Source organism: Anomalospiza imberbis, chromosome Z, assembly GCF_031753505.1.
Source record: "Anomalospiza imberbis isolate Cuckoo-Finch-1a 21T00152 chromosome Z, ASM3175350v1, whole genome shotgun sequence".
In the NCBI taxonomy this organism is placed as follows: Eukaryota; Metazoa; Chordata; class Aves; order Passeriformes; family Viduidae; genus Anomalospiza; species Anomalospiza imberbis.
Window position 1 is genome coordinate 7,316,551 of NC_089721.1, and position 24,462 is coordinate 7,341,012.

Consider the following 24,462-nt stretch of genomic DNA (forward strand, 5'->3'; position numbering starts at 1 on the left):
GTTTGGTATCTGCCAAAAGGAGGAACACCTTGGAGTCTTGCATTTTAGCTGAGTATTGGGTAGGACCATCACCCTGGGAGGCACACACTTCACAGCTGGACCTGAAGGGCACTGGACCCATTCTCCCCTCCCAGTCCCAGGTGAAGTTTGGAGGGAGTCTGAAAGCAAAGTTGGAGGGATTCTGGAAAAGCCTGAGCCTCTCCTACAGCATATGCTAGCGCAAAGTGAGGGAACACCAAGATACCCTTCTTCACAGAAAGCTGCTCACTTGCATTAGTAAAGTCTGAGATACACTCTTTAATCTTGGTGGAAAAAAATAGTTTATTTATTCCATTGGCTTCTTTGAGCAGATGGCCAACCAGAACAGCAAAAAGGGGAAAAGTTCCCAAAACCTAGGATAAAAAAGGTCCAAGGTTTTAGGCAGTTTATGAAGAGCTTCTAAGCTACCCTAACAGCATACTCAGAAACCATATTTCATCTGGAGAACAGATAGATTTAGTTCACTTTGAATAACTAGCCCCCATTTCCTCTCAGCATCTCTGCAGCCCTCAATGTAATGTCACCCTGCAACAGCCACACTGCAGAACAGTCTATACAAACTCCAGTTGTGCAAGATGATACCTGGGACGGACAGTAAAGAAACAGACCAATTTTTGCTCCTAGCACTGCTGGAAACTACCATTTGAACACAAATGCACTTTTAGAAACTCCTGCACTTTGGATCTGATGGGCAATACCCCTAAGGAATCCATGCCTGGGCTACAGCAAGTACAGCTTAAAATTACCATATCCCTCTATGTAAAAACAGTGTCATTAGACTTGTACTTTTAAAAAATACGATCAACCCAGGCCAGGGCCAGGCTCTGCAGATAAAGTAGTAGCTTATCTCTTATAAATATTTTTAATAGTTTTTAATTACAAGTAGTCCTCACTCCAGGTAATGTAACTGACAACAAAGTACCTGCACACATGCAGCCCCAAGACTTTCACAGAAAGCTCAGGAGCAACCACTCTGTAAGAAAGAAATCCTACCTCACAGCAAAGTAGAGGAGGGGACACATGGCCAAGCCAGCCTAAATGGGGGGAAGAGTCATTTGGAGTAAATACAATAAAAAAGGACTTCAAAACCCCTCCATATAAAGGATCAAGGAAGTTAAAGCAAAAAACTAGTTCAAAAAGATGTATAAAACTGTTGGAGACCAACAGAAAATTCTGCCAAAAATAACTTGTGTTTAAATCAGGAATCAATGGCATCACACAATTTTGTTGTTAAAAAAAGAAAAAGAAAAGTGGAAATCTGTGTAAAGACCAGCATCAGAATGAAGAGTTATCATTAGCTCCAGAGACCAGCATAATTCCCATGAAGTCCTGATGGAAGAGGGCCTCCTGCCACAAACAGTTTCGTTCCAGACGAGTCGTAGCAGTGGGTGTAAACAGCATTTGGGAAGTAATTTATGTCAGAAAAATAATTCCTCCAAGTTTCATCATGGTTCTGTTAAAGGAAAGTTTAGATTGTTATTGTTGCCAAACAAACCCAAAACCCTGTTTCACAAATGCATTAGGTAGCTTCCAGAGCCTAAAATGGGTATCTTCTCTTAACAATCCTGAAGCTTCATAAATGTCAACTAAAAGATACCTGAGTTGTCCTGAACCTTTTTCTGAGAACACTTAGGTCAAGCATTGGAATGGGGAGGTGAGGGGACATTGCACTGATACAGCAAAAGGTAATAGAGCTAAGTTAAACAAAGCCATTAACTGCTTTATGACAACATACAGAAAACCAAACTCAAGTGCCTGCCATGGCATTACCTCAGGAAACCACAGTTTCTAAAACTGCACAAAATTAAATTAAAACTCTCTTGCTTCAAGTACCACATTAGATTACCATGGCTTTAAAGAAAGACAATTTATTCTCTGTTTGAGGTTCTGAAAACTACAAGTTAGATTACATTTGAAAATGTAAAGATATAAAATCTAGTTTATTTATGAATGAGTGCATAAGAACTGTAATCACTATGTCTTACACTCAAGCAAATAACCTTCAGTACCCTTTCATAAAGCTTTTGTAGCAGCACTTCTTGCTATTCATTATTAGTTATTGGTTACATGAATACTGTTTGACTGAGACCCATTTCACACAACAGGTCCAAAAAGAATTGGCTCTATGCCTCTCCTATATAATGGGCCTACTTCCTCCCACCTCCATCACAGCTACAAACTACTTACCAGCCAGCCTTTCCCGGTTGTCAACTTCAAAATTTCACTTCCTCCTAATTTCTGCTTCTGTCCATAGCAGGCACGGGGGGGCTTTTCTTCCAGGAACCTTTGGGCTCTGATATCATAAAATAACAAGGACCCTTGCCCTGTCCCCACAGTGATGATATGTTCATAGAAGCTCACCGAGCGGATACCTGTCAAACAGAGGAGGACAGTGCAGTAAGGAACAGGGATGCTTTGGCTCTGCAGTGCTGTTACTTCATGTCTAATATTACCTACTAGTATTCTCCAAGACACACAAGTTTTCCCACTGCTACAGAGCAGTGCAGACAAATCCCACTGATGCTATTGAAACAGCAGCTTTGATTGCGTACATGACTGCCCTACTCCTTGAGACCATCAGCTACACCAGTGGTATGTAGTAAGAAGCTTCATCCTCAGCAGCCCTCGGTCTGCCAGATAAGCCAATTAGGGTCCAGAGTACCTTTGCTCTGTCTGCAAAAGCCTTTAAGTTAACACACCAAGAGCGAGTACATGGCAGCAGACAGAGGGAAGAACATCGTGCTGTTTTCCTCCATGAGCTCACACCCTAACTACCTGCCAACCTGCAGTAAATGACCATCTGAGAAAAGAAAGTCCCAGCTGCCACCAAGTGCATTGTGCTGATCAACAGGCTAGGTGTAAGCAAGTGTAACCATAATAATCACAAGTCACTTTGCTGCTAAGATTCACTTTGCTGCTAAGATAGCTTAAGAACTATTAATGAGCCTGATCTGTCTGCACTCAAATATTCTCAAACAAGCACACCTGATTTTTAGTAGCTGGCATTTTTATCACTTTAGCCAGGAAAGAAAACAGAACAGGACTCCTGCCATCTAAACAACACCATGTTCCACCAGTACATGGGAAGGTACAGTTCAAACTAAACATGTTAGCACAATTCAGTTATCCCATTACATTAAACAAGAGTGTAAATTTTGTTCTCACAAAATCTAAATTTGAAGTCTCAGCTAATCAAGGATCCCTTGGAACTAGTCTTGGAGAGATTCTGAATGTAAGAATTTGCAATCTGCAAAACATCCTGCCATCTCATCTCCATTTATTGTGCAAATACTGTTCTGTGTAACCACTCTACTGCAAACAACTCTTCCATGCAGGTTAAACTCCACCACATCTATACTCCTCCTTCCTTCCTGACAGGATGCCAGGTTATAAACCCTAGGATTTTTTAGGCCCTCTTTAAAATACCACTGAATTACAGCCTAAACAAGCATTCAAACAGGAGAGGAAATACGTGAGTTATGCCAGCTACATTCACATGCCAAGTGTTGTCACCACACCAAGCAGGGCTGAATGTCACAGAACTTGTATCATCTTGGAATATTCCCAGCAGCGCACGTTGACAGCAGACAATCGGGAACTGCGGATGCAATCACGGAGTTTCCTTTTCCCCTCTGTATAAAGTCCTAACAAGAAACATGTCCTCATCCTTCTGCCTCTGCCACTTGATGTGACATCCACAGCACCAGCATTCGTGATACACGCTTAGAATAAGGCAAAGCCACATTGTCCTGCTCCAGATATGGGTTGAAGTCTTGGCTGAGGCCTTAATGGATGGGAACCCACTGTCTCTCTACTGAAGTAGATTACGAGATTCATATGAGAGTCTCCATTTTAATTCAGAGAGCTACAAATGCACTTAAGACAGCAGAAGACCTTGCCCCCAGCCCCAACACACGGATCTGGCTCTGGCAAGGACACACAGAAAGCCTTAAGCCCTCTGCAGTCAGCAAGAGCAGTCACTTGGCTAAGAGGAGAAAGGCACAAGAGTGGATCTCCTCTTATTTTTGCTCCCAGAAGTGCTCTTGACAAGCCACCCAGGAGAACACTTACTTCACACAAACAGGTGATGGAGTATCAAGGCAGATGGTATATACTTTTCAATTAAATGTATTAATAAAAAGCGATAAAATGCAGAACAACTGTGGATCTTTCTCTAACTAAAGAAATTAACTGAAGAAATCCATGATGTACCCACTACTAAGAAGGATATTTAGAACAGGCTTTCAAAAACAGCATTTCAAATTGTCTCCTAAGGGGCTGAAGTACCTCAGATTAATGATTCCCGTCAAGCTAAAAGTACAGTCTATGCCTAGAACCTATCACAGTAAGATATACTCCCAGCCCTCTACCACCTGTGGACCTAGATTATTTAGGTAAGCCTCACTCCCATGTTGCAGGAATGGTCTACAGATCCCAGAAGGAAATGAAGATGTTGTGGCATGCCCTACACAAGAAGTCAGAGAGTCTATGCCATACAAGCTCTGTCTGCTGCCTTCAGGACATGAAGAGAAGGGCACACAACACAGCTCTACAGGCCATTCATGCAGAGAGCAATTGCTTCTGTGGATCAAGAACTACTGTCCAAGGCGTGCGTTTCCCTTTACAGCTGCTAAGAAAAGCACCACTTAAAAGATGTACTAAAAATCATTCACTGCCTTCCTGTGTAAACAGGGTTACAGCAGAGGAAAGCCAGCCCCAAGTCCAGCCTTACTGAGCCACCACTTTTCTGTGACCTGCCTTTGTGCACAACTTGAGTGAACTGAATTTAATGTGGATTTACCACATTCAGCAGGTGCACTTGGAAACTTAAAGCACATTCAGGTACCACTGCAAAGCACGTGAAATCAGATTTTTAGTTCACAGAAAAATAAAGACCCTGTTTTTTAGAGGTGCTACACCACTCCAAGTCCCAGGGAGATCAATATAAAATGGAAACACTCAGTATCTTGGGAATTACTGTTATTTATATGCCTCCACCACCAGCCAAATAAAAAGATGCATCTACTCAGCAGGAGAGAAAACAGCCCTGAATAAAGGCTTTCTCCAGACATGAACTGGAGAAACCCCTTGAAATACTCCCTACACATATTATCCCCCAATACAGAAAAATCACATACTTGAGGCAGGTTTCAGCCACCAGCCACCACTGGCACCATACTGCAGTGTCTGGGTCAGGACCTGGACAGAATCCTCACTAACAGCAAGTGAGGACAAGCAGTCTTGCTGGTAAGAAGTTCAGCTGACTTCTCCTGACATTATACACATTTCTCCCAGATCTGAAAGCAGCAGACTCTGACACTGATCTAGACACCATTGCTCAGTAACTGCATAAATAAAACTTTCCTATCTTTGCCGACAAATGTCCTCTTCTGGTAATCTGCCTGATAAAGAGATGGAAGCCCAGAGATGAGCTGAGTAAGGACTGCAACTTACTGGTCTGGGATTGATGTGGCACTCACTGCGCCTTCTCATGCCTGATAGTAAAGGATATGGAGAGCACTCTATGGGACCATGCAGTCTGCAAGCCCTCAGGCCTGGCCCTGATATAAGGTTCAACTGGACATACTGCATCCACATGAGAAAAGGAAAAAGCACTCAAATCATGTAGAAAAGCAGGAGTCTCAGTCATAGCTTTAAAATTACAAAGCAAGCTTTCCCTCACAGCACATACTCCCAATAAGGTAGCACAGAGCAGACAACATGCCTTTTTTCTAATTCATAGAGAAGAATGCAAGAACAGTATGAATAGTGGTAAAAAGACCACATTTGCTTTGAGATGATAAAAAATAGAACAAGACCCAGTAAAAAATACACAGCAGTAAAATGCACACTTTTAAAAGTACAGTAACATTTGGATGGTTTACAATTGAGTTGCTTCTAATGGCAGTGATGTTGCCCTTCATTAGATTTCAGAGCTGGTCACATTTGGTTTGTTGGTTGCTCCAGGTATACTGTCAAAAAACCAGATCTATACATACACTGCTAATTATTTAGCCAATCACTAGAAAAGCCCTTCCTGTTCATTAGAAGCTTGACTTACTACAGTTTTAACAGCTACTTCTGCAAGCAAACCATTTGAAGCACCTTTGACAGGTTTCTTACCACTGCCTCGTTCTTTGGAACAGACGGATTTAACATTGTGAGAGGGCTGCCTTGGATCCAGAAAGGAGACATGTGCCTGTGATCCTACTGCATACACTGACCACTCCTGACCATATGCCAAACACACGTTCTCCCTGCAGTATGGCAACTTTGTGGAAAGTAACTGGAAACAGAAAAAAATAAAAATCAATCTGTTACAAGGAAAGACGAAGGTGTTAACAAAACAATTTTGTAAGCTACGTTCTAGGAAGTTGCAGGGAAATAGAACACAAAATGCAAGTGAAAAATAAGAAGGAAAAAAACTGAAAGCATTGGGGTGCCTTATCTGAAGCAAATGGAGACAATAAAGGTCAAAGCCAATTAAAATGGACATTTTAATGAATTGTTTTAGAACCTTCTAAGCTGCTGCTATTTCTTTAGCAGATGCACAGCAACATCAGCTCTCAGCTGAGAAAAACTATCATATTCACTAGCATAGGCAAGTCTGGGTGTGATTTGCCAAAGTCTGGGTGTGATTTGCCATTACACTTAAATACTTCCTTTATGAATTCTACTAGTCAAGTATCCACCATACTCCACACAACAGTTCACTTCAGCTAACCCGAAACTAGCAGAAAGTTAAGAATGCTTCCTGTTTGCTCAATTAAGGGGAGCGTAGAGCTTCTCTCCTCTTCAAGCTCCAAATTTCAGGACATTTTATTTTACACAGAACTTTTAAGTATTTTACAAACACTGCTGCTCTTCAAATATTTGAAGAAAATGAAGAATAGTGAACAGCCTTAACTGCTTCCAGTTTTTGACGTTTAACTACAACAAACAGAAAAGCACCTTTGATAGCGTGTGCTCTGCTTTCCAAAGATGAAAATACCCATCCAGGGACACAGCTCCCAATTCCTATTAGAAGGAAAATAAAAAGAAAAGTGTTAGTATCTGTATTATAGATATCCTTACAAACTCACACTCTATTCTAGGCAGGCTGCACAGTCTGGATTGAACTCATCCATAATCCTGTAAAGACTCTATCAAGATAATTTTCATTTTATACTGATCTTCATAGAATGCTATACAGTACTTCAGGTGTCAAGTAGAATCTAAATTAACAAAAGAGTAAATAACAATAACTTTCAGAACTGTAAATCTTACTAGGCAAAAAAATAATGAATTATGAGACAGTACAATCTAGAGTTGACAATTCTCTTCAGCAGGTCCCACACTGATTCTAAACCTGAAGCAAGTTTCAGGCACTACTCTACTGAAAAAGTTACATGAAGTTACCATCAGGGAGGAGTAACTAACAGCTATTGTGAAAAATAAAGCCTACAAGATCACTGTGCTTCCAACAGCACACCCACCTTTGCTTCAGACCTCTTCTGTTCTTTGAGGGTGGGGGGGAAAAAAAGTGGTGAAGGATGAATTGCTACACCCCACTAGTAATAACAGGAGATCAGGATGGGGGAGATTGACATTTACTGTTTGTCAAATACCAACAAAATAACCCCAAAGCAAGTGCTAGTGCCTGCCCTGTGAGTCAGTCACCTCATTTGCTGAGCAACCCAGAAAGGATTCAGCCATTGACACAGGAACTGTTAAATGTTAGCTGGTCTTCACAGAACATGAAGGAAAGCGGGAAGAGCACTCAAAAATGGGATTCAAGGTACAAGAGATGTGTTGCTGCTTTATCGGCTTCTTGTAAATATTGCTTAAGATGCAAATCTAAAATCAAACCCATGGGAAAACTATGCACCTTCTAAAATGTCTGGGATTGGTTTTTTTTTCCTTCTAGGCTCCTCCATTCACTTGTGGCAGAAGCAGATGTAGTAAATTAAAACCACTGCCTCAGAAGACAAGGATGCAAAATAATCAGAGAAAAATATATTAACTTGTTTCCCTGGTATATTCTATTTAGCTTACTTTTTAGTTTTTCTAATTCACAGGGACAGTTTTAGGACTTCCCAACTGTCTTGCTTATCTTACTGACCTTGTTCTTATTGTTGAAAGCCAATGCTCGGACTTTGCAATTGTCAGGATTGGTGTTCTCCTTAGGAATATCCTTCAGAGCACTGTGTGTTATGTGGGCATAGACAGGAACTTGAGAGAGATTATGCCTGGCATCACTTTTGGATAACACATCCTCTGTGACTTCCCAGAGACCCATCGAACCATCCCGGGAACCTGATCAAATAGTCCATACATGAGTAGTCCATTCCACATATACAGAACTTGCTTTTCAAAAAAGAGGATTAATCAATAGGGTTTGAAAAAAAAAGGATACTTTTAGTTTAATCTAACAGAACATGCTGTTAGTGCCCATATATTATTATTAACAAAAAGATGATTTTACTGAGCTGTAAAGTTCAGAATATTATGAACTCACTGCCAACTCTCCATATGATTTCCAAGCAGCTAGACCATCCCATATGTTTTCAAACAAATTAGGATGCATCCAAACCCACAACCCTGTGCAACAATTATCATCATTTCATGCACAGAATGAACTCAGAAGCAACTGAACACTATAGGTTCAGCCTGAGCCTGTCACTCTCAGCCTTGGTAAAAGAGTCTGTTAAACCAATGCAAAATATCTCCACAAAAGCCTCAGCTGGGTTTATGCCCATTTGGGTTTACTTGATTTCTGTCAGTATGCTTATGGCTGAGTACACAGTACTTTGTGAGCTGAACAGAAACATCTATTTCTAATCATAGTTGTGCCACTTTGGATGAAATCTATCAGAAAAATTATTTCGCTAAAACCTGTGACACTTCCTTCTTAAAGAATGTAACTTAGGTTAAACAGACAAGAACTCATTTTATTTTTCTACTGAATTTGAAGACATTAATCTAAAATATGTATCACTAATGTTAAGAACACTGGATGAAGAAAGCTGAATGCCTCTGGTTCATCAATCAATACAGATTAATCCAAGACTTTACACACATCCCTTCTGGCGTTCAGGCAACTCACTTCCATCTAAGTCAGCTCTGACAGATTTGACAGGTACTTCAATTTCTTCTCTACATAAAGTGAAAGTTCTGTCCAAAAAATTCACAATGAAGATGCCAGAAAAGCTATATATCTATATAAGGCTATTAAATTTATCATCTTTGCTATCACATAGGGGAGAAACTGCAAAGAGAGTAAAGCAAAACATCTTGTTTTTGCCACACCAATAGGAGTGGTCCAGTACAGCAGAGGTGGCTTTGCCCCCTCACAGATGGATTCAGGCATCTGCCACTATCACCTACTAGAGAAAAATACAAAAGGGAGAATCCTAATGGCACTTGCATTCAGCAGCACAACATCCTGCCACTTCATTACATGCCATTGGTTTTAATTGCAGCTAATCTTGTTTGTTACAGAGGCTGAATACTCAGCAGTAAAATTTCTAAACATCCTGACATACTTTCGGAGGAAGCTGTCCCTTTTAATAGCTCTGGCAGGGGAAAAAGTCCATGTATGTTGCTCAACTGGTTAGTCCTGAAGCCAAGCAGAGTATCATTTGCTACCCTAAGCTCATGCCATCCTGGGAACTATTCATCTCATCTGAAGCTTTTGCCATAAAAATACACGCTATATCGTCAATGTCTGGAGTTCAAGTATTTCTGCTTGACACTTTCAGATACAGGTGTAACTGAAATCTCTAAAATTAAAACCATGTCAGTAGTTAGTTGTCTTTTTTCACTCTTAATTAGGGGCCTCAGTGAGTTCTAAAGAATTCAGTTTAGCAATCAGTCTTGCTAATTGCTTTCAACAAGTTTTCCCTGGTGTCTGAGGTGTGGAAACTAGAACCTACATCCTGTCTGCTATAAGCACCAAAGTAGAGAATATGGCAGTAGAGAACACTTCTACTCACACATCCACCCCTGACCTTTAGAAAATACCGAGTCGACACAGTTCTATCTCACATACTGTGCTGTCTATAAGGCCCTTATCTTTCCCCTGGACATCTGTAATAATTTGTGCTGTTCTCTTCAAGCTTACTAGATTGAATGTGAGGGAGTTTCTGTACATATTTGGGGTAGAGACTTGCAAGGATCAAGTTTTATATTAAATTCAAAAATAAAATTCCAGGATTAGCTTGTCGGGTTTGGAGGAAAAATCCTACTAAACTAAACCAACAATTCAAATATGTGACTTTTACATAAGACTGTTATGATTTTCTCTCACCTGCATTTTGACAACTCTGAGTACAGAACAGTACACCCTCTCAGCACAGAAAGGCAGTAAACTGCTAAATTAATGCAACAAGACATTACTATTTTTGCCTTTACCTAAGTAATTCTTCATGAAGTTACACTGATTATCCAACTAGTCAACAAAAAGTCATTAACTGAGTTTCTCTATTACAGTCTTCTGTATAGACTGCCATAGTGTAAGTGCATATATACATATACACACACAACTGTACTGAGAGCTTGATGAAACAATCTGAATTCTCATTAATTACACTTTTACTTCAGGAAACTGATATTGATCTCAAGTGTTCTGAAATTATTAACCAATAACCAACACCCCTTTTGAAATTACTCCTCTTATGTGGAACCTTTTCCTGTAACTCATTGTGTTCAAACATCCCCTAACTAGAAACACAGTAATATTCTAATACTAGGAAAATCAGATCTAGACTAAGGCCCAACAACAAAATAAAATGAAGCACCATACTAAGTCCAGGAAGTTTTTAAATAGCCTAGGTAGCTCCAAGTGGTTTCAAATGCCCGGACAGAGGAGCTTTCCTAACACTTATCAAATGTTGCATATCATTTTAACATTCAGAGAGAAGGAAAGCTTAAAAAACAAGCAAACAAAAAAACCTCAAGAGAAAAAATATGACTTTACCAGAAACAGCCATAGTATCACTGATCCACGCAATTGAAAATATCCAGTCCTTGTGTCCATCCTAAAAGAAGAAAGACAGATTTTTCTGTGCCATTATACTCGAAGGCAGTCTCAAAGCAGACATGTATTCTTCTATTTTTAGTACAAGCTCAAAAGGACAGATCTACATTAAAAGCATACAGGTAAGACGCCAGTATCAAGCTGGAACAGTTCAAGTACCTAGCAGTAATTTTAACTTATCTAATTTTGAAGTACAATTAATAAAGAAAAAACAGGTGTTGGAAAAACAGGCCTCTGACCAAGGAAAAATTAATCTCAAATCTAAGATTTTCCCGAATTCTCACATTTTCCGTTCTGAAAGCAACATTCTTCCGTAAAGTATCTATTTGTTATAGTTTTTTTCTTCCAACACATATCCTACTATAAAAAGTAACTAAAATCTTAAGTTTACAATACATGACCTACAGATTAATGTTTCAAGACTCTTTTCTTTTGCGTGTGAGAAACCTATGGAGGGAAAAAAATGGAGCACAAGACTCTAGTTTTGTTAATAAAGCTAAAAAAGTCACACAAATGAAGAGCAAGTCATGCAAATCTTCAGTCAAATTTTGCTGCAGCGGGTTATCTGCTGCTGCAGAAACTATGACCTGACCTCTGCTGTTGCAGAGGTCTACATGAAGTAACGTCTACATGAAGTTCTGAATAAAAAGGAGAAATGAGAGAGAAGTGCTCACAGGACACCACTATATTCTCCAGGCTGTTTTTTTAAAGACTGGCCATTTTAAAAAGGCCTCAGGATGTTTCAGAAATAAAACCAGTACCAGTTTGTATCAAATTGCCACAAGCCATGAGGTTAGAATTAATCTTCAAAACCAAGTTCCGCCTCTGGAATAATACATCCAGAAACTGCACTAGGATAAGGAGAAAATTTTAACAACTTGCAACATAGTTTTAATTTCTCAAAAGAGATTTTTCACCATAAATAGTTTCAGAGCTCATCACCACAATTAGACTACAATACTTAGGATTTTGTTACATTTTTGGTGCTGAAAAGTAAGCTAAAGTAGACCTGAAGGAAGATGAGGAAAAAATCTGACCCAAAGCCCCGAAAATCCACTCACATGTTTGAGTACTCAATTATACTTAAAATACCATAATAGAAATGACAACTCAATCAGAAATGTTTTCAGAACTTTACTTCCTTACAAGGCTCCTAAATATTAACCTTGCTCTGATCAAACACACTTCGAAGTAGTAACTTTTTTAGTGAGGATAAACTTTCCCCAGATACTCCCACTTACATCTCCCACACAGACAGGATCAAGTGTAGGCAGACGATAAATTGCAAGACTGTTGGGGTTGTCTCCACCTGTGGCCAGGAGGGTCCTTGAGGGGTTGATCTCAATGGCATGAATGCCACATCCCTGCTGGTTCACCATGCCAGGTTCACGATCCTTCAGGATAGGAATCTTGGTAATTTGACCAGTCTGGACATCTACTACAAATAACTAGGGAAAAAAAAAAAAAAACAGACATGTAAGCCATCATCAAACAGAAAAGAAAAATAAGATGGTCAAATATCCTCCCTATTTTAAACTGACATTCTTTTTGAGTTGAAATCCACAAATGCTTCAAAGATTGCTGAAAAACGTATAAATTCCTTCTTAAAACAGGTTAAGTAAAAATTACAGTGGCTTTATATCAATCTTTCCATTTCATTTTCACAGTAATGGAAGGGAGAAGAGAGAAATCTGTCGTAGGAGGTTTCCCACTTGAATAAAAAGCCCTTGAATAGAAAACTCTCTTCCCTGTTCAGTACGACAAAACAGTATTGTTTTTCAATTTCTACCTACCACAGTGAGAAAGAAAACGCACCTCAAAAGAGCTATTAAGCCCCATGGAGCTTAACACGATTCTCCCCCCTCCCAGGTAACACACTTACCATGAAGTTTTGGCTTTGGCAGACAGTTTATACAACTGGAATTTACTTTCTGGTGATAAACAGAGAATAGTAACTATAGTGCAAACATCTGAAAGAAAGATATTTAGCGATATACCTCGTCCCACAAAAAGACAAGAAATTACAGCAATATGTCACCAACACAATGTCAGAAAACTCTATTATAAAGTCTTGCAACTCTTCAAACAGACATTATGCCCAGCGTTATGTCAGTTCAGACATATACCACCACGGGGTTACAGTTTAAACCAGAACAAAGGTTTACATTGCCTGCCAAAATGCACTTTCATTTGGGAGGCTCATGGGCCGGGTCACTTCACAGATAGTGCTCAGAGGGCAGCTGCACTGACAGTCAAATAGGTCTAAAAGAGGAGACAAAACCCTGTGAGGGAACATGAGTGAAGCAAGGAAACGGAGGATCTGAGGCTGATTTAGCACTAAGGCAAGTGATCTAGAATTCATAGCCATAAATTCTACATTATCTTTAGTCTGTTCCTTCTATAACCAAGAATGTTGTCTCAAAACTTCTGGAAGCGAACCAAAGATGATAACTGTAACAAAAACCCTCAATACAATTTTAAAAATACACACCTAAAGGAAATTGTTCTGAAATCCTTTGTCAGACATTTCTAGAAGACTAGAAGAAAATCTAGAGGCACTTAGAGAGAAGTTATACATACAAGCTGCTTTTGGAGGGTAGATCTGTTCTTTTAATAAAAGCATAGGAAAAATACATTAAGATAATTTAGCAGCATATCTATTACTTGATGTACTGATCTAGCAGAGTATTAACATCCTATCAAAACCTGATAAAGTCTGGTATGTTACACACATTCTACAGAAAAGATGAAATCCACTCATTGCTGTTTGTGTGTTGTGTCTAGAATTATGTATCATCTTCACCCTGCAACTGATTGTAGGCAGCAGTCTTGCACAGATTATTCCTACAGAGACTGCATTTTCATGTTTACTTTTTTATTTTGCACACACGTGTGGTGTATGGCAACAACTGAGGTGTAGCTGAGTAGAAGGGAGGCATTCCTCACTCCTCCCAAGCCTTATAAAGCCTTCACTGCCCAAGACAGCTGGTAATAACACAATGCACACAGCAGTCTCTCTACTCTAACCACCTGAAAATTAACACCTGCACTGAAGAATCAGGATCAGTCATTTCCTCTCCTTTCATCATCCCTTGTCCTGCCCATGTAAGCGCATATCCCCCTTCACCCCCAGTATTTCTTTCCAGCAGAAATGCGCAGTTCTCTCCCCTATCCTCCTTTAACTACTGAAAAAAACCAAAACCCTAAACAAAATTAACAGTTTTGTAGTTAGGATTAAAGCTTGCAGGTGTCAGCTGCAGGTCCTAATGTTGACACCAGGAGTACTAATTAGGAAAACACACCCACACCTAAGGATGTTCATGGACTCAGAAGAATTGTGCTTCAGCTGTAACAGATTCACACTAGGAAGTGCAAGTCATCTGGTAGGAGGACTGAAATTAAAACCCCTTTGCATTCTCTAGTCTGACATCCTCATCATACACCCGCGTTGGTCAATAAAAACTTACTCTAATGCAAAGTACTTTTACCTAAACTAATAGGACCGAAAAGATAAAGAACTTAAACTTTGCACATAAAAGGGACTGGCTATGTTGTTTTGGTTGTAAAGGTCAGAGCAGTAACTTCTCTTGCTTGGTAAGGAACTTGGCCTCTGAGTAGTTTAAAAACAACCATCACCTCCCTTGAGTAAAATAAGCAACCACTGCCTGCACACAGATTCTTACATCACCTGGGGCATTACAGGAAGCGAAAGCTCACACTTCAAAGCTGCACCTCTGGCTGCTCAGAAATCATCCCTATAAATCTAGCACACAGAAGCCAATATAAGCCACAGGTGATAGACACTTTTAAAGCCAAAAAGCAAGAAATGTTAAGAAACAAGAGAAGAACTCAGCTAAGAGTGCAGAAAATTTCAATACTATTTCAGGAGTTTTAAAGACACCAGAGTAAATAAAATACAAAATATTTTCAACTGTTGAAATAAGTACATCTGCAAACAACTTCAAAGCAGTGTAGACATTAAGAGTCTTGGCGAAGTCCTGATAACTGAACCATACAGTAATTTTCTCTGTTATCTCAAACAGAAATAAGAATTTTTTTCCTGGCTACTCATTATATAAAGAGGAAAACCCATTCAACAATGTTTTTGCTGGACATAAAAAACTCCACCAGCCTCCAAATACTGAATTGTGGTGTATTTGTCTCTTGATTTTAAGCTTTGCACAAAATTCAGTTCTTCCTTCTAGTAAAACATATACATGTCAGTCTTTAGTATGCCAAACAACTTAACATCCAGGATTTACCAAATCTGGATTGCTTCAGCCATCTGGCAGAAGTGCAAGGACCACACAATCTGTGAGAAACACAGCAGACTCAGCTACCATGCTCTCTGCCAGACAACTGTGCTCTAACAAGGAAACAGGCTGGATGACATGGAAGAGAGAAATCCATTTCCTCTCTTTTTTTTTAAAGTAGTTTAGATGTACAGCTTGCAACAGTGCTATCACTCAAGGATGAAGGCAGACAAGCATGGTTAGGTACTACAGCTGACATAGCCATAAAGCTTCATGATCTTTGCACATTTGCAGAGATTGATAGCTGTACACTTATTTTTCTTTTGGCCTGCAGAAGTGCTGAGAAGTCATTTTGGCAAACAGCTTCCCTGAGATTACCATATGGCTGTCCTCTTGGCTGTCCAACCTGCTTATGATCAAGTCAATCAAGAAACTACCACCCTTCACTGATGAGGGAAGTTCATTAATCAGCTTTCCAAAAGTAAAGACTGTGGAAGGGAATAGAGTATCCAAAGATGATAGTATGAATTGCAAATCCCACCATATTCTTATATGCAATACTGAGAGCAGAATGGTTTAGAAGGTTTTTTCATTTTTTGGCCTGCCTTTCAGGACACAATAATTTAGAGGGAAGAAATACTCAGAAAGCTAACAATCCAGTAGAGCTAAATTTCCTTCCCATGTATCTTCAACTGAAAGCATTCACTTTAAACAGCAAGATTAAAAAAGAGGTCTATGAAATGCCATTTCAAGGCAGCACAGAATCATGTCTTCAGCTGCTGCCCCTGCACAAAAAACAGTAGATGAACAGGCAGTCCTACCCTATCTTTTAGTTGATTGTACAAATCAATCAAAACAAAAATAAAGGGTGCCATCCTGTTTTTACTACACAAGCAGGATGGATGGAGATCTAAAAGGCACAAATAACATGCATGAAAGAGACTGCTCATTCTTCATGCAAGAGCTCACAACATGCTCTGTGCATCAGCTCTTCACACGGTGCTCTCAGAAATCATGGGCACATTCTTGTCATTCATAGTAACTTTTGAAAGAAACCAAACCTAAGTACACTGCCCTTCTAAAAATAGTCACTAAGAGAGAATCAATCGTGTTCAAGTTCCACAACTGGCTTATCTTTTGAGAATCTAAAGATATAGTTATGCCTCCTCCTCACCATCCACCTAAATAGTCTCATCACCCTACAACAACTAGTGACAATAACTAGTGCTCAAGTAGCTGCAAGGTCAACTGTATCTGCATTGGTGAAACTAACCCTACAAGAAAACCTGTCTGCACACAAAGCAGCAGATGACTCCCTAGCCACATGCACATCAGTGCTAGCCAAAATGAGCAGGTGGGAACATCCACTTTTGCAACAGCATGACTCCAGACTAACTAAGGCTGGTCACAAAAAGATCTCACCCACAGCCGAGCCAGAAAAATTTTACTTGTTCTCCTTCAAACATGTTTTTTGCTAACAAAACAACAAAAGAAGACAATCCTTATTGTGCTATTACATCAGTGCTATTTCTGGTCACATCTGAGTAGCAGTGATTGATTTTTCCAAGTTATCAGCCTTGACTTTTGTTCAGATCATAAATATCTTTCTTTTCTGTTCATAAAACACTTGGTATCAGGTTCTTTTTTCTGTAGCAATACAGATTTACTAACATATGCCAAGCCTCAAAGAAACATGGACACTTTAAACTATCAAACTGGCATCGTATATCTCCTTTCTGCTGAAGATGGAAACAAAGAAGCATAGAATGGTTTGGGTTACAAGGAACCCTTAAAAAATTTGTCTTGTCAGAGTGCCCAGCAGCAAGCAAGGACATCAGCTAGACCAGGTTGCTCAGAATTCTGACCAACCTGTCCTTGAATGTTTCCATGGATTGAGCACTCAGCAGCTGTGTGGGCAACCCATGCTGGTGTGTCACTACCCTGATGGTAAAGCTTAAGAATCTTCCTTGTATCAAGGTGACTCTTTTAACTGAAAATCATTACCTCTTCTCCAGTCACTACAAGCCCTGTTCAATTCATCTGTCCCCATCTTTTTTATAAGTTCCCTTTGGGTACCGGAAGGACTTGATAAGGTCTTCTCAGAGCCTCGTCTCCTCCAAGCTAAACAACCAAAACTCTCTCAGCCTTTCCTTGTAGGAGAGGTGCTCCAGCCCTCCAACCATCTCAGTAGCCTCCTCTCTGTGCTGGCTCCAGCAGGTCCCTGTCCCTCCCGTGCTGGGAGCCCAGGGCTGGATGCAGTGCTCCAGGTGGGTCTCAGCAGAGCAGAGCAGAGGGGCAGAATCCCCTCCCTGCCCTGCTGCCCACGGGGCTCTGGATGCAGCCAGGACACGTTTGGCTCTCTGGGCTGTGAGTGCCATGGCCGGGCCATGTGCAGCCTCTCACCCACAGCACCCCAAACCCTTCTGGGCAGGGCTGCTCTGGGTCTGGTCATGCCCAGCCTGTGCTGGTACTGGGGGCTGCCCTGACCCTGGTGCAGCAGCAGCACTTGGCCTTGAGCTTTATGATGTTCACATGGACCCACTCCCCAGGCTTGTCTCTGGATGGCATCCCATTGTTCAGGTGTGCCAAAGCACCACTCAGCTTGGTGCTGTCATCAAACCTGCTGAGTGCACTGGATCCCTCTATCTATGCCATTAATGAAGACATTAAAGAACACTGGTCCCAGTACGGATCCGTGAAGGACTCGACTTGTCACTGATGTCCACTGGGACTCTTGAGACATTGACCACTACTCTCTGGATGTGATTATCCAACCAACTCTCTGGATGTATCCAAGCAATGCCTCACCACCCAACAGTCCATCCATCAACTCCATCTCCCTCCAATTTAGACAGAAGGATGTTGCAGGGGACTGTGTTAAAGACTGTACAAAAGTCCAGATAAATGACATCTGTAACCCTTTCCTTGTCCACTCCTGCTGTCACTGCATCACAGAAAGCCTCTGGTTGGACTTACCCTTGGTGAAGCCATGCTGGTTGCCTCTGTTCACCTCCCTGTCCTGCATGTGCCTTAGCAGAGTTTCTAGGAGGAAACTAGATCCCATGATCTTCCCAGGCAGAGGGGAGGCTGACAGATCAGTAGTTCCTGGAGTCCTTCTTTCTACCACTTCTCAAGACAGATACAATGGTTTCCCTTTTCCAGTCACCTGGGACTTCATCTACCTGCTACGACTTTTCTAACATCACAGGGAATGGTAACTACATCAACCACGCTCACATGCACTAATCTTAGCACAAAACTTACTAACAGGTTATGCAGTAGAGGCAACTCAAGTGTGTAATGGCCTCACAATCCTTCTTGAAAGGGTCCAAAGCGAAACAATCCACAATATAAAGAAACCACCTGAGAAGTGAGGAGAGGTAAAAGCAGCCAGCAAGTTGGTTGACTTTGAATTCACATTTTCAAAGACAAGGCCCTGAAATCAGGCACTCCACTTTTCTGTGAAACTCTGAAGCACTACCAGCTAATGGTCACAGGCTTTGATGTTACTGCATTTGTGCAGCGCCAAAATCACATTTATAATTTTTTATTTGCATTTGGCCCTCCGTGTTTAATTTCAGGGGGCTGGGAGACAGTTAATACATGCTGACAGATGGCAAAGCATGGAGAAGTGACAGACATTGTCTGCTAAAGGGCATCATTACAACTCACACCATACCTGGAACAGAAACTACCAGACAGTCACGAGTCTGCAGTAGTTGATCACATGCAGTTGACAGAAAAGCAAATACTCTTGAGACAAGAAACCAACACCTGGCTATTTGGTCACAAGCCACTGAAAGATCTGTGAATGGAGATATCAACTACAGGCATCAGAGGTTTATTTACATCGAGTTTCAGTCACTGTTCACTGGACTTTGAGTAGAGCTACAAACTGGAGGAGACTTCTCATTTCCTACATGTGATCAGAAATGAGCTGTCATCTCAATGCTTCCTCACATATGCAAAACCAGAAGACACATTAACTTGCAAAGCAAGGGGAAATAATTTTCCTCATAGACAGTTCATATTCACACAGGAGGAACTTCCCATTGTACTCTCACCACAATCCCAGGACTACAAGACCGGGCTGTAATTGTATGAGACACACAAACAGACATAGGATCTCTTGAAACAAGTTTAAAGTCTCTAATAGGATATGAGAGCTGGTGATTTACAGCAGGGCAGCTAAGGCAACACAGCAATCTGCTGAAGAGAGAAAAGGTTTCAGTCAGGATTCAGAAACCAACCCATGCATGCCTTGGAAAAGCTGCCTGAGAAATGAAGAGAGCATTCGGAAAGAAAGTTTAAACACAAATACATCTATATATATAATGTATATATAATAATATGTGTATATATGTATGTATAATGTATATATAATGTATTTATTATAATGTATATATAACACATCTATAGGGCTTGCCTGGAAAAAGGAAAAAAACCAAACTAGATTCCAAGCAAATATAGTCTCAAGAAACCGAAACTAATTAGCTTCTTGTATTTAGGGAATGATTTACAGCTCTTATAGTTTTTCATGTTTAACTCTGCAATTAGCGAAAAGATCATATCTTGAACATGTACACTTAACTAACAGAGGAAAAGAAGCTGAAAAATTATTACTGAAACTACTGTTTAGACGCTACTTTATTCTTCATGATTTCCTGAAATAGTAAAGAGGAAAAAAAAAAAAAAACCAAAACACAGGAACCTTGTGTTCTATATTTTTGTCTGCCATAAACCTATCTCCAACCTAAATCTCATGAGTTTCTCTATGAAGCCTGAACAGAAGACTGCAGATTACAGACCATATCTTCTGAGACAGTTTCTTCTTTGTATCTTCATAGCATCAGTCTTTGGTAATTTAAATACCTTTCAGAACACACCTTAAACGTCTGCACCCCTTAGAAGTTCCCTGCTTATTCATTTGAATTGGAAAAACATTAAAGAGCCCATTGCATGCAAGGTCTAGGAAATTCTTGCTAACAGGAATCCCGGCTCTGCAAAGCCCAGGTGAAAAGTCTGGGTGATTTCATTTGAAATTTTAGGTGCTTGAATACTTGTAATAGTTCCCATAATTCTAAATCTACCAGAAAAAGCACGTACCTTTACACAACACAAATATCTGAAAAATTTGATTTACAGCTGCTCAACTATGAGCACCATAATCCCCTGGAGAATAAAGTAATTTCACATCCTGGAATAGTTTTAAGGGTAAAAAGTTACTCCACATAATTGAACAAATTATAATCTTCATCAAAAAAAAAACAGTCATTGACAGATAACTCCATATTCTCTTCAGTGTTTTTACAGTAACTAGTACTGCCAAGTGACTAAACCCAAACTTCCTTCTCTATGACAAGAGTGTATTTTGTTTTGTCATTAAGAACAGTGAATCCTCCTGGCACTGAACAGTGAAGGGTAATTTATAAATTAAATGCTTAAAGCACTCAGTGCCACAGTCAAGCCCTGATTAAAATAACTGCTAGAGTTTATATTTTTCTCCTGAATTAATTTTAATTAAGTGCAACTCCAGTGCAGCAAATCTCATTGAAGTCAACCAAGGTGTTTTTGATTTACTCCCAACTGGAACACCACAACTTCAGCATATGAGAATCAGCAAAGGCATTTTTCTTTAATAGGTCACTCACTCAGGAGATGAGAGAGAAAAATCTCATAATTAGAGTGTAGAGTTTAATGCTTTACTTGTTCAAATGTGAGCACAAAGCAAACAAGGTACAGCTAATAAAGCAGTCATAATTCATATATGATCTTTCACAATGCTGCAGGGACTTCTTTTGCAATCACTCCATTTTGCTCAATGACAGAGGTCTGTCTCTAACATTAAGTCTGGCTGTGGACAAACACCCTTGGCTGCAGCATGTGCAAAGGGAACAACAATGCTAGTGAATCCCTCTTCAGCTTCATGATTGTTTGGTTCCAAACAATTTTCTGCAAGGTTGCACTAACACTCACTTGCCCATTTATCTTCGCTGCAAACGCGCCCGAGCTACAGAAGTTACAGAACACAGCAAAATCGTTGCAGCTCTTCAAAACACACAGTCATCTCACTAGAGTAAGCAAGATTTTTGGGAGCTTGTGTTTCAGCAGGAGTTTGTCTCCCATAAGTATCTCTACAACCACAACCAGTGCTGGCTGCTGACTGGCTGAGGAGATGAACATATGTGGAGAAAGTAGGCAGAGAGATTCTATTTTGAGCTTACTGCTGTTAAAAGATTGCTTTGTTTATACAGTTAGGCCCTGCTTCTTAAGAGCTACTGCATAAAAGCCTCCCTCTGTGCAACTGTGAATAATAATAGAACATCTCAGAATGTTTCATCAGAAATGGAAAAAAACAGCCCACTGACCCTTGATGGTCAGACCACTAAGCATGGCTTTGGCACAGAAAGATCTTGAGGCAAAGAAGCAATTGCAGCAACTGATACACTCTGAGATTTAAGAGCTGCTACATCTGTGCATTCATTCCTTCTAACCCTTGATTCCCTTCCCTCCACATGTGGCACCAACTAACATGCAATTTAGGATTTTGCACTAATTCAATCACAACTCCTTGCATGACATTGAAACTTCAGTCAATGAACTTGGGCTACTAACTCTGGTGGTGAATATTACCTATGAAATATAATCGTCTCCATTTACTAATCCCACAGGACACCATTTTAATATTCCCCTGAAATGTTTCAAAGCATCACTTCAAGAACCTGAGGAGCTCTCAGTTTTAGTAGAAGCATGTAAAGATATATAAACCAGAGAAGCTATTCAAACACTGGAGACAGTCTTAGAGTGAAGAATTATAAAGTCAACAAGCAACACTGAAGATCTGAAAATCTTTTTTTTTAAGGTCAGAACATTTCTGGATGCTCTGACAAATATCTAGAGTTTAACCACAGTTTTAGAACAACTCTTAAAAGCCATCAGCACAGAACCATATGTAAAACCAAACTATGTAAGACTGAGCTTAACAGAAAAAAGAACTTCAGCAGCAAGTTTGGCCAAGCACTGACAGCCAACATTAGAGCCGCTAATATCTGTCCATTAGCTTCTCATCTGCAGGACAAAAGGGAAGATCCAATCCCACTGGTGCTCTTCATCCTGAAACCAGGTGTAAATCGCTCTGTAAGATGCTTCTTGAGGTGCCTCACGTTCAGATGAGAACAGATCGTCCTTAAGCACTGCTTTCATTCAAAGTTAATTGACCGTGATTTTGACTCCACTCCTAATTCCTAATGTTTTCCCCGGCCATCCACACACTTTGATTACCATAAGCATCATTTGAGGGTGGAAGTGGAATAGTTAACAGAGGACAGGGAAACAGCGAGAGGTGGCACTCACCGTGTTGCATTTTGTCCCGCACACCACTTGTCGGTGATTTAGCCACTGGGAGGCAAACACTTTATTGAGCGTTCCGAGGTGAAATTCCCTCTCTTTCAGGAGGCTGGGAAGCTGCTGGGCTGCGTATCCATGCAACAAGCGGTGGTAGCTGGACTCGCTCTGCATCCGGACCTCTCTCCCTTTCACGTAGTATACTAGAGACCTTTTCACCGGCGGGAGCCTTTTCCTTTTGTGAACAGAGTGATCCCACCCGTACTGTGGATAATAAAGTTAGGCACTGGATAAAGCAACTAAAGCAAACTTTAATACACCAGCCTTCCAAATTCAGCGATATTCCCGGCAAAACCCTGAAGCCTTTAAAACCACCCATGGAACACCGCGCACGGAAATTAACTCGGGAATGCTGACAGAGCCTTTAGCAGCGTGAAATTAAACAAAAATATCTGCTAAAGGAGTTACACGGCGATAATATAACGACAGTCCGTGGCGGTTCGGCACCGCTGGTACGCCAAATGCTCACGGGAAGAAGCGAAGCGCTTGGAACGGGAGCGGGGCAGCGCAGACAGCCCTCGCCCTCAGCTCGGCAGGCGTAGGGGTGACACCCAGGTGGCTCCCCGACACCGACCGCGGCGCTCGGCCTCCTCCGGCCGGGCCAGAGCCGTCCGGCCATCACCGCTGCGCGGCAGCGAGGGGCGGACAATGGCCGAACCCGGGGGAGCACCGCGAGCGCCGGGCCGCGGGCAGAAAGCGGGGGACTGACCCTGGGACCAGGGCCTCCTCCTCGCCGGTGACCCCGGCACTTGGGCGCTGCCCCTCTCGGGGTGACACCAGGACCGGGGCTGTGCCTCCCCAGTTGACACCGAGACCGGGGGCTCCTCATTCCTGGCTACCACCGGGACCGGGGCTGCCCCTCCTCAGGATCCCCAACCCCCCAGGACACCTTCCTTCCTCATCCCCCGGACAGGGTCACCCCCTTCCTCCCGGGCACCAGCACGGCCGCCGCGCCCCGGGAACCAGCGCTTCTCTCCCTTCCCACCACCGGGAACAAGCGCTTCTCCCCCTTCCCCACCTCATCCCTTACCTGCTCCCCCTGGAGTCCCCCGGTCCCCGCGGCGGCAGCCGCCGCCGCTTTCCGCTTCCTGCTAACTGTTTTCCGGGCCATAGTAGAAGGATGAGGAGGATGTGGACGAGGGGCGGCCCCACATGGAGCGGGACGGGGCGGTTCCGGGCATATGGAGCGGGACCGGGCCCAGGCTCTGTCCCTCAGGCCCCGCAGGCCGCGCCTCACGGCATTTTACAACACCACGGGGTTTCGGGTTTTTTTCTCTTTTTACGACAGTCGAATCGCAGCTTTGCGGCGGCTGTTCCGCCCCGCCCAGGTGCCCCGTTGCCTAGCAACCAGCCGCAAGCTGGCCGCGCCCCCTCTGCCGTTGCCATGGCAGCGGAGCCGGCGTGGTGAGTGTGTGGCGCCGCCTAGCGGCGGGGCGCACTCAGTACAAGGTGGGGGTTCGGGAATCCCTCCCAGGAAACGGAGATTTTCCCGAACCCTTCGTGTTTGATCAGACTGTCAGCGCCCCGGGAAAGCCGAGACACTTGTCCCCGACCAGTCTGTCAGGGTCCAACTATGGGAACAGAATCAGAGAATCAATTAGGTTGGAAAAGACCTCCAAGCTCACCCAGTCCATCCTATGAGTGAACACCGCCCTGCCAACCAGACCACGGCACTGAGTGCCATGTCCAGTCTTTCCCTAAAGATCTCCTTTAGATCACTCCTCCACCTCCCTGAGCAGCTCAATTCTT

General features: G+C 41.8%; 1 protein-coding gene across 2 annotated transcripts; it reads right to left on the reverse strand.

Moving 5' to 3' along the window:
* Positions 1-896: 896 nt before the first annotated feature.
* Positions 897-23,969, reverse strand: DCAF12 (DDB1 and CUL4 associated factor 12). Of its 2 annotated transcripts, none has more exons than XM_068176759.1 (9): positions 23,744-23,969; positions 22,663-22,917; positions 12,298-12,504; positions 10,997-11,057; positions 8,141-8,334; positions 6,991-7,056; positions 6,163-6,325; positions 2,227-2,411; positions 897-1,492 (listed from the first exon to the last, which is right to left on the reverse strand). In XM_068176759.1, the coding sequence occupies exons 1-9, from the start codon at positions 23,822-23,824 to the stop codon at positions 1,334-1,336; spliced, it is 1,371 nt and encodes a 456-aa protein (XP_068032860.1). In that variant the 5' UTR covers positions 23,825-23,969; the 3' UTR covers positions 897-1,333. The 2 variants fall into 2 exon arrangements, with proteins under 2 accessions (XP_068032860.1, XP_068032861.1); XM_068176760.1 differs by lacking the exon at positions 23,744-23,969 and adding an exon at positions 23,288-23,384.
* Positions 23,970-24,462: the final 493 nt, after the last annotated feature.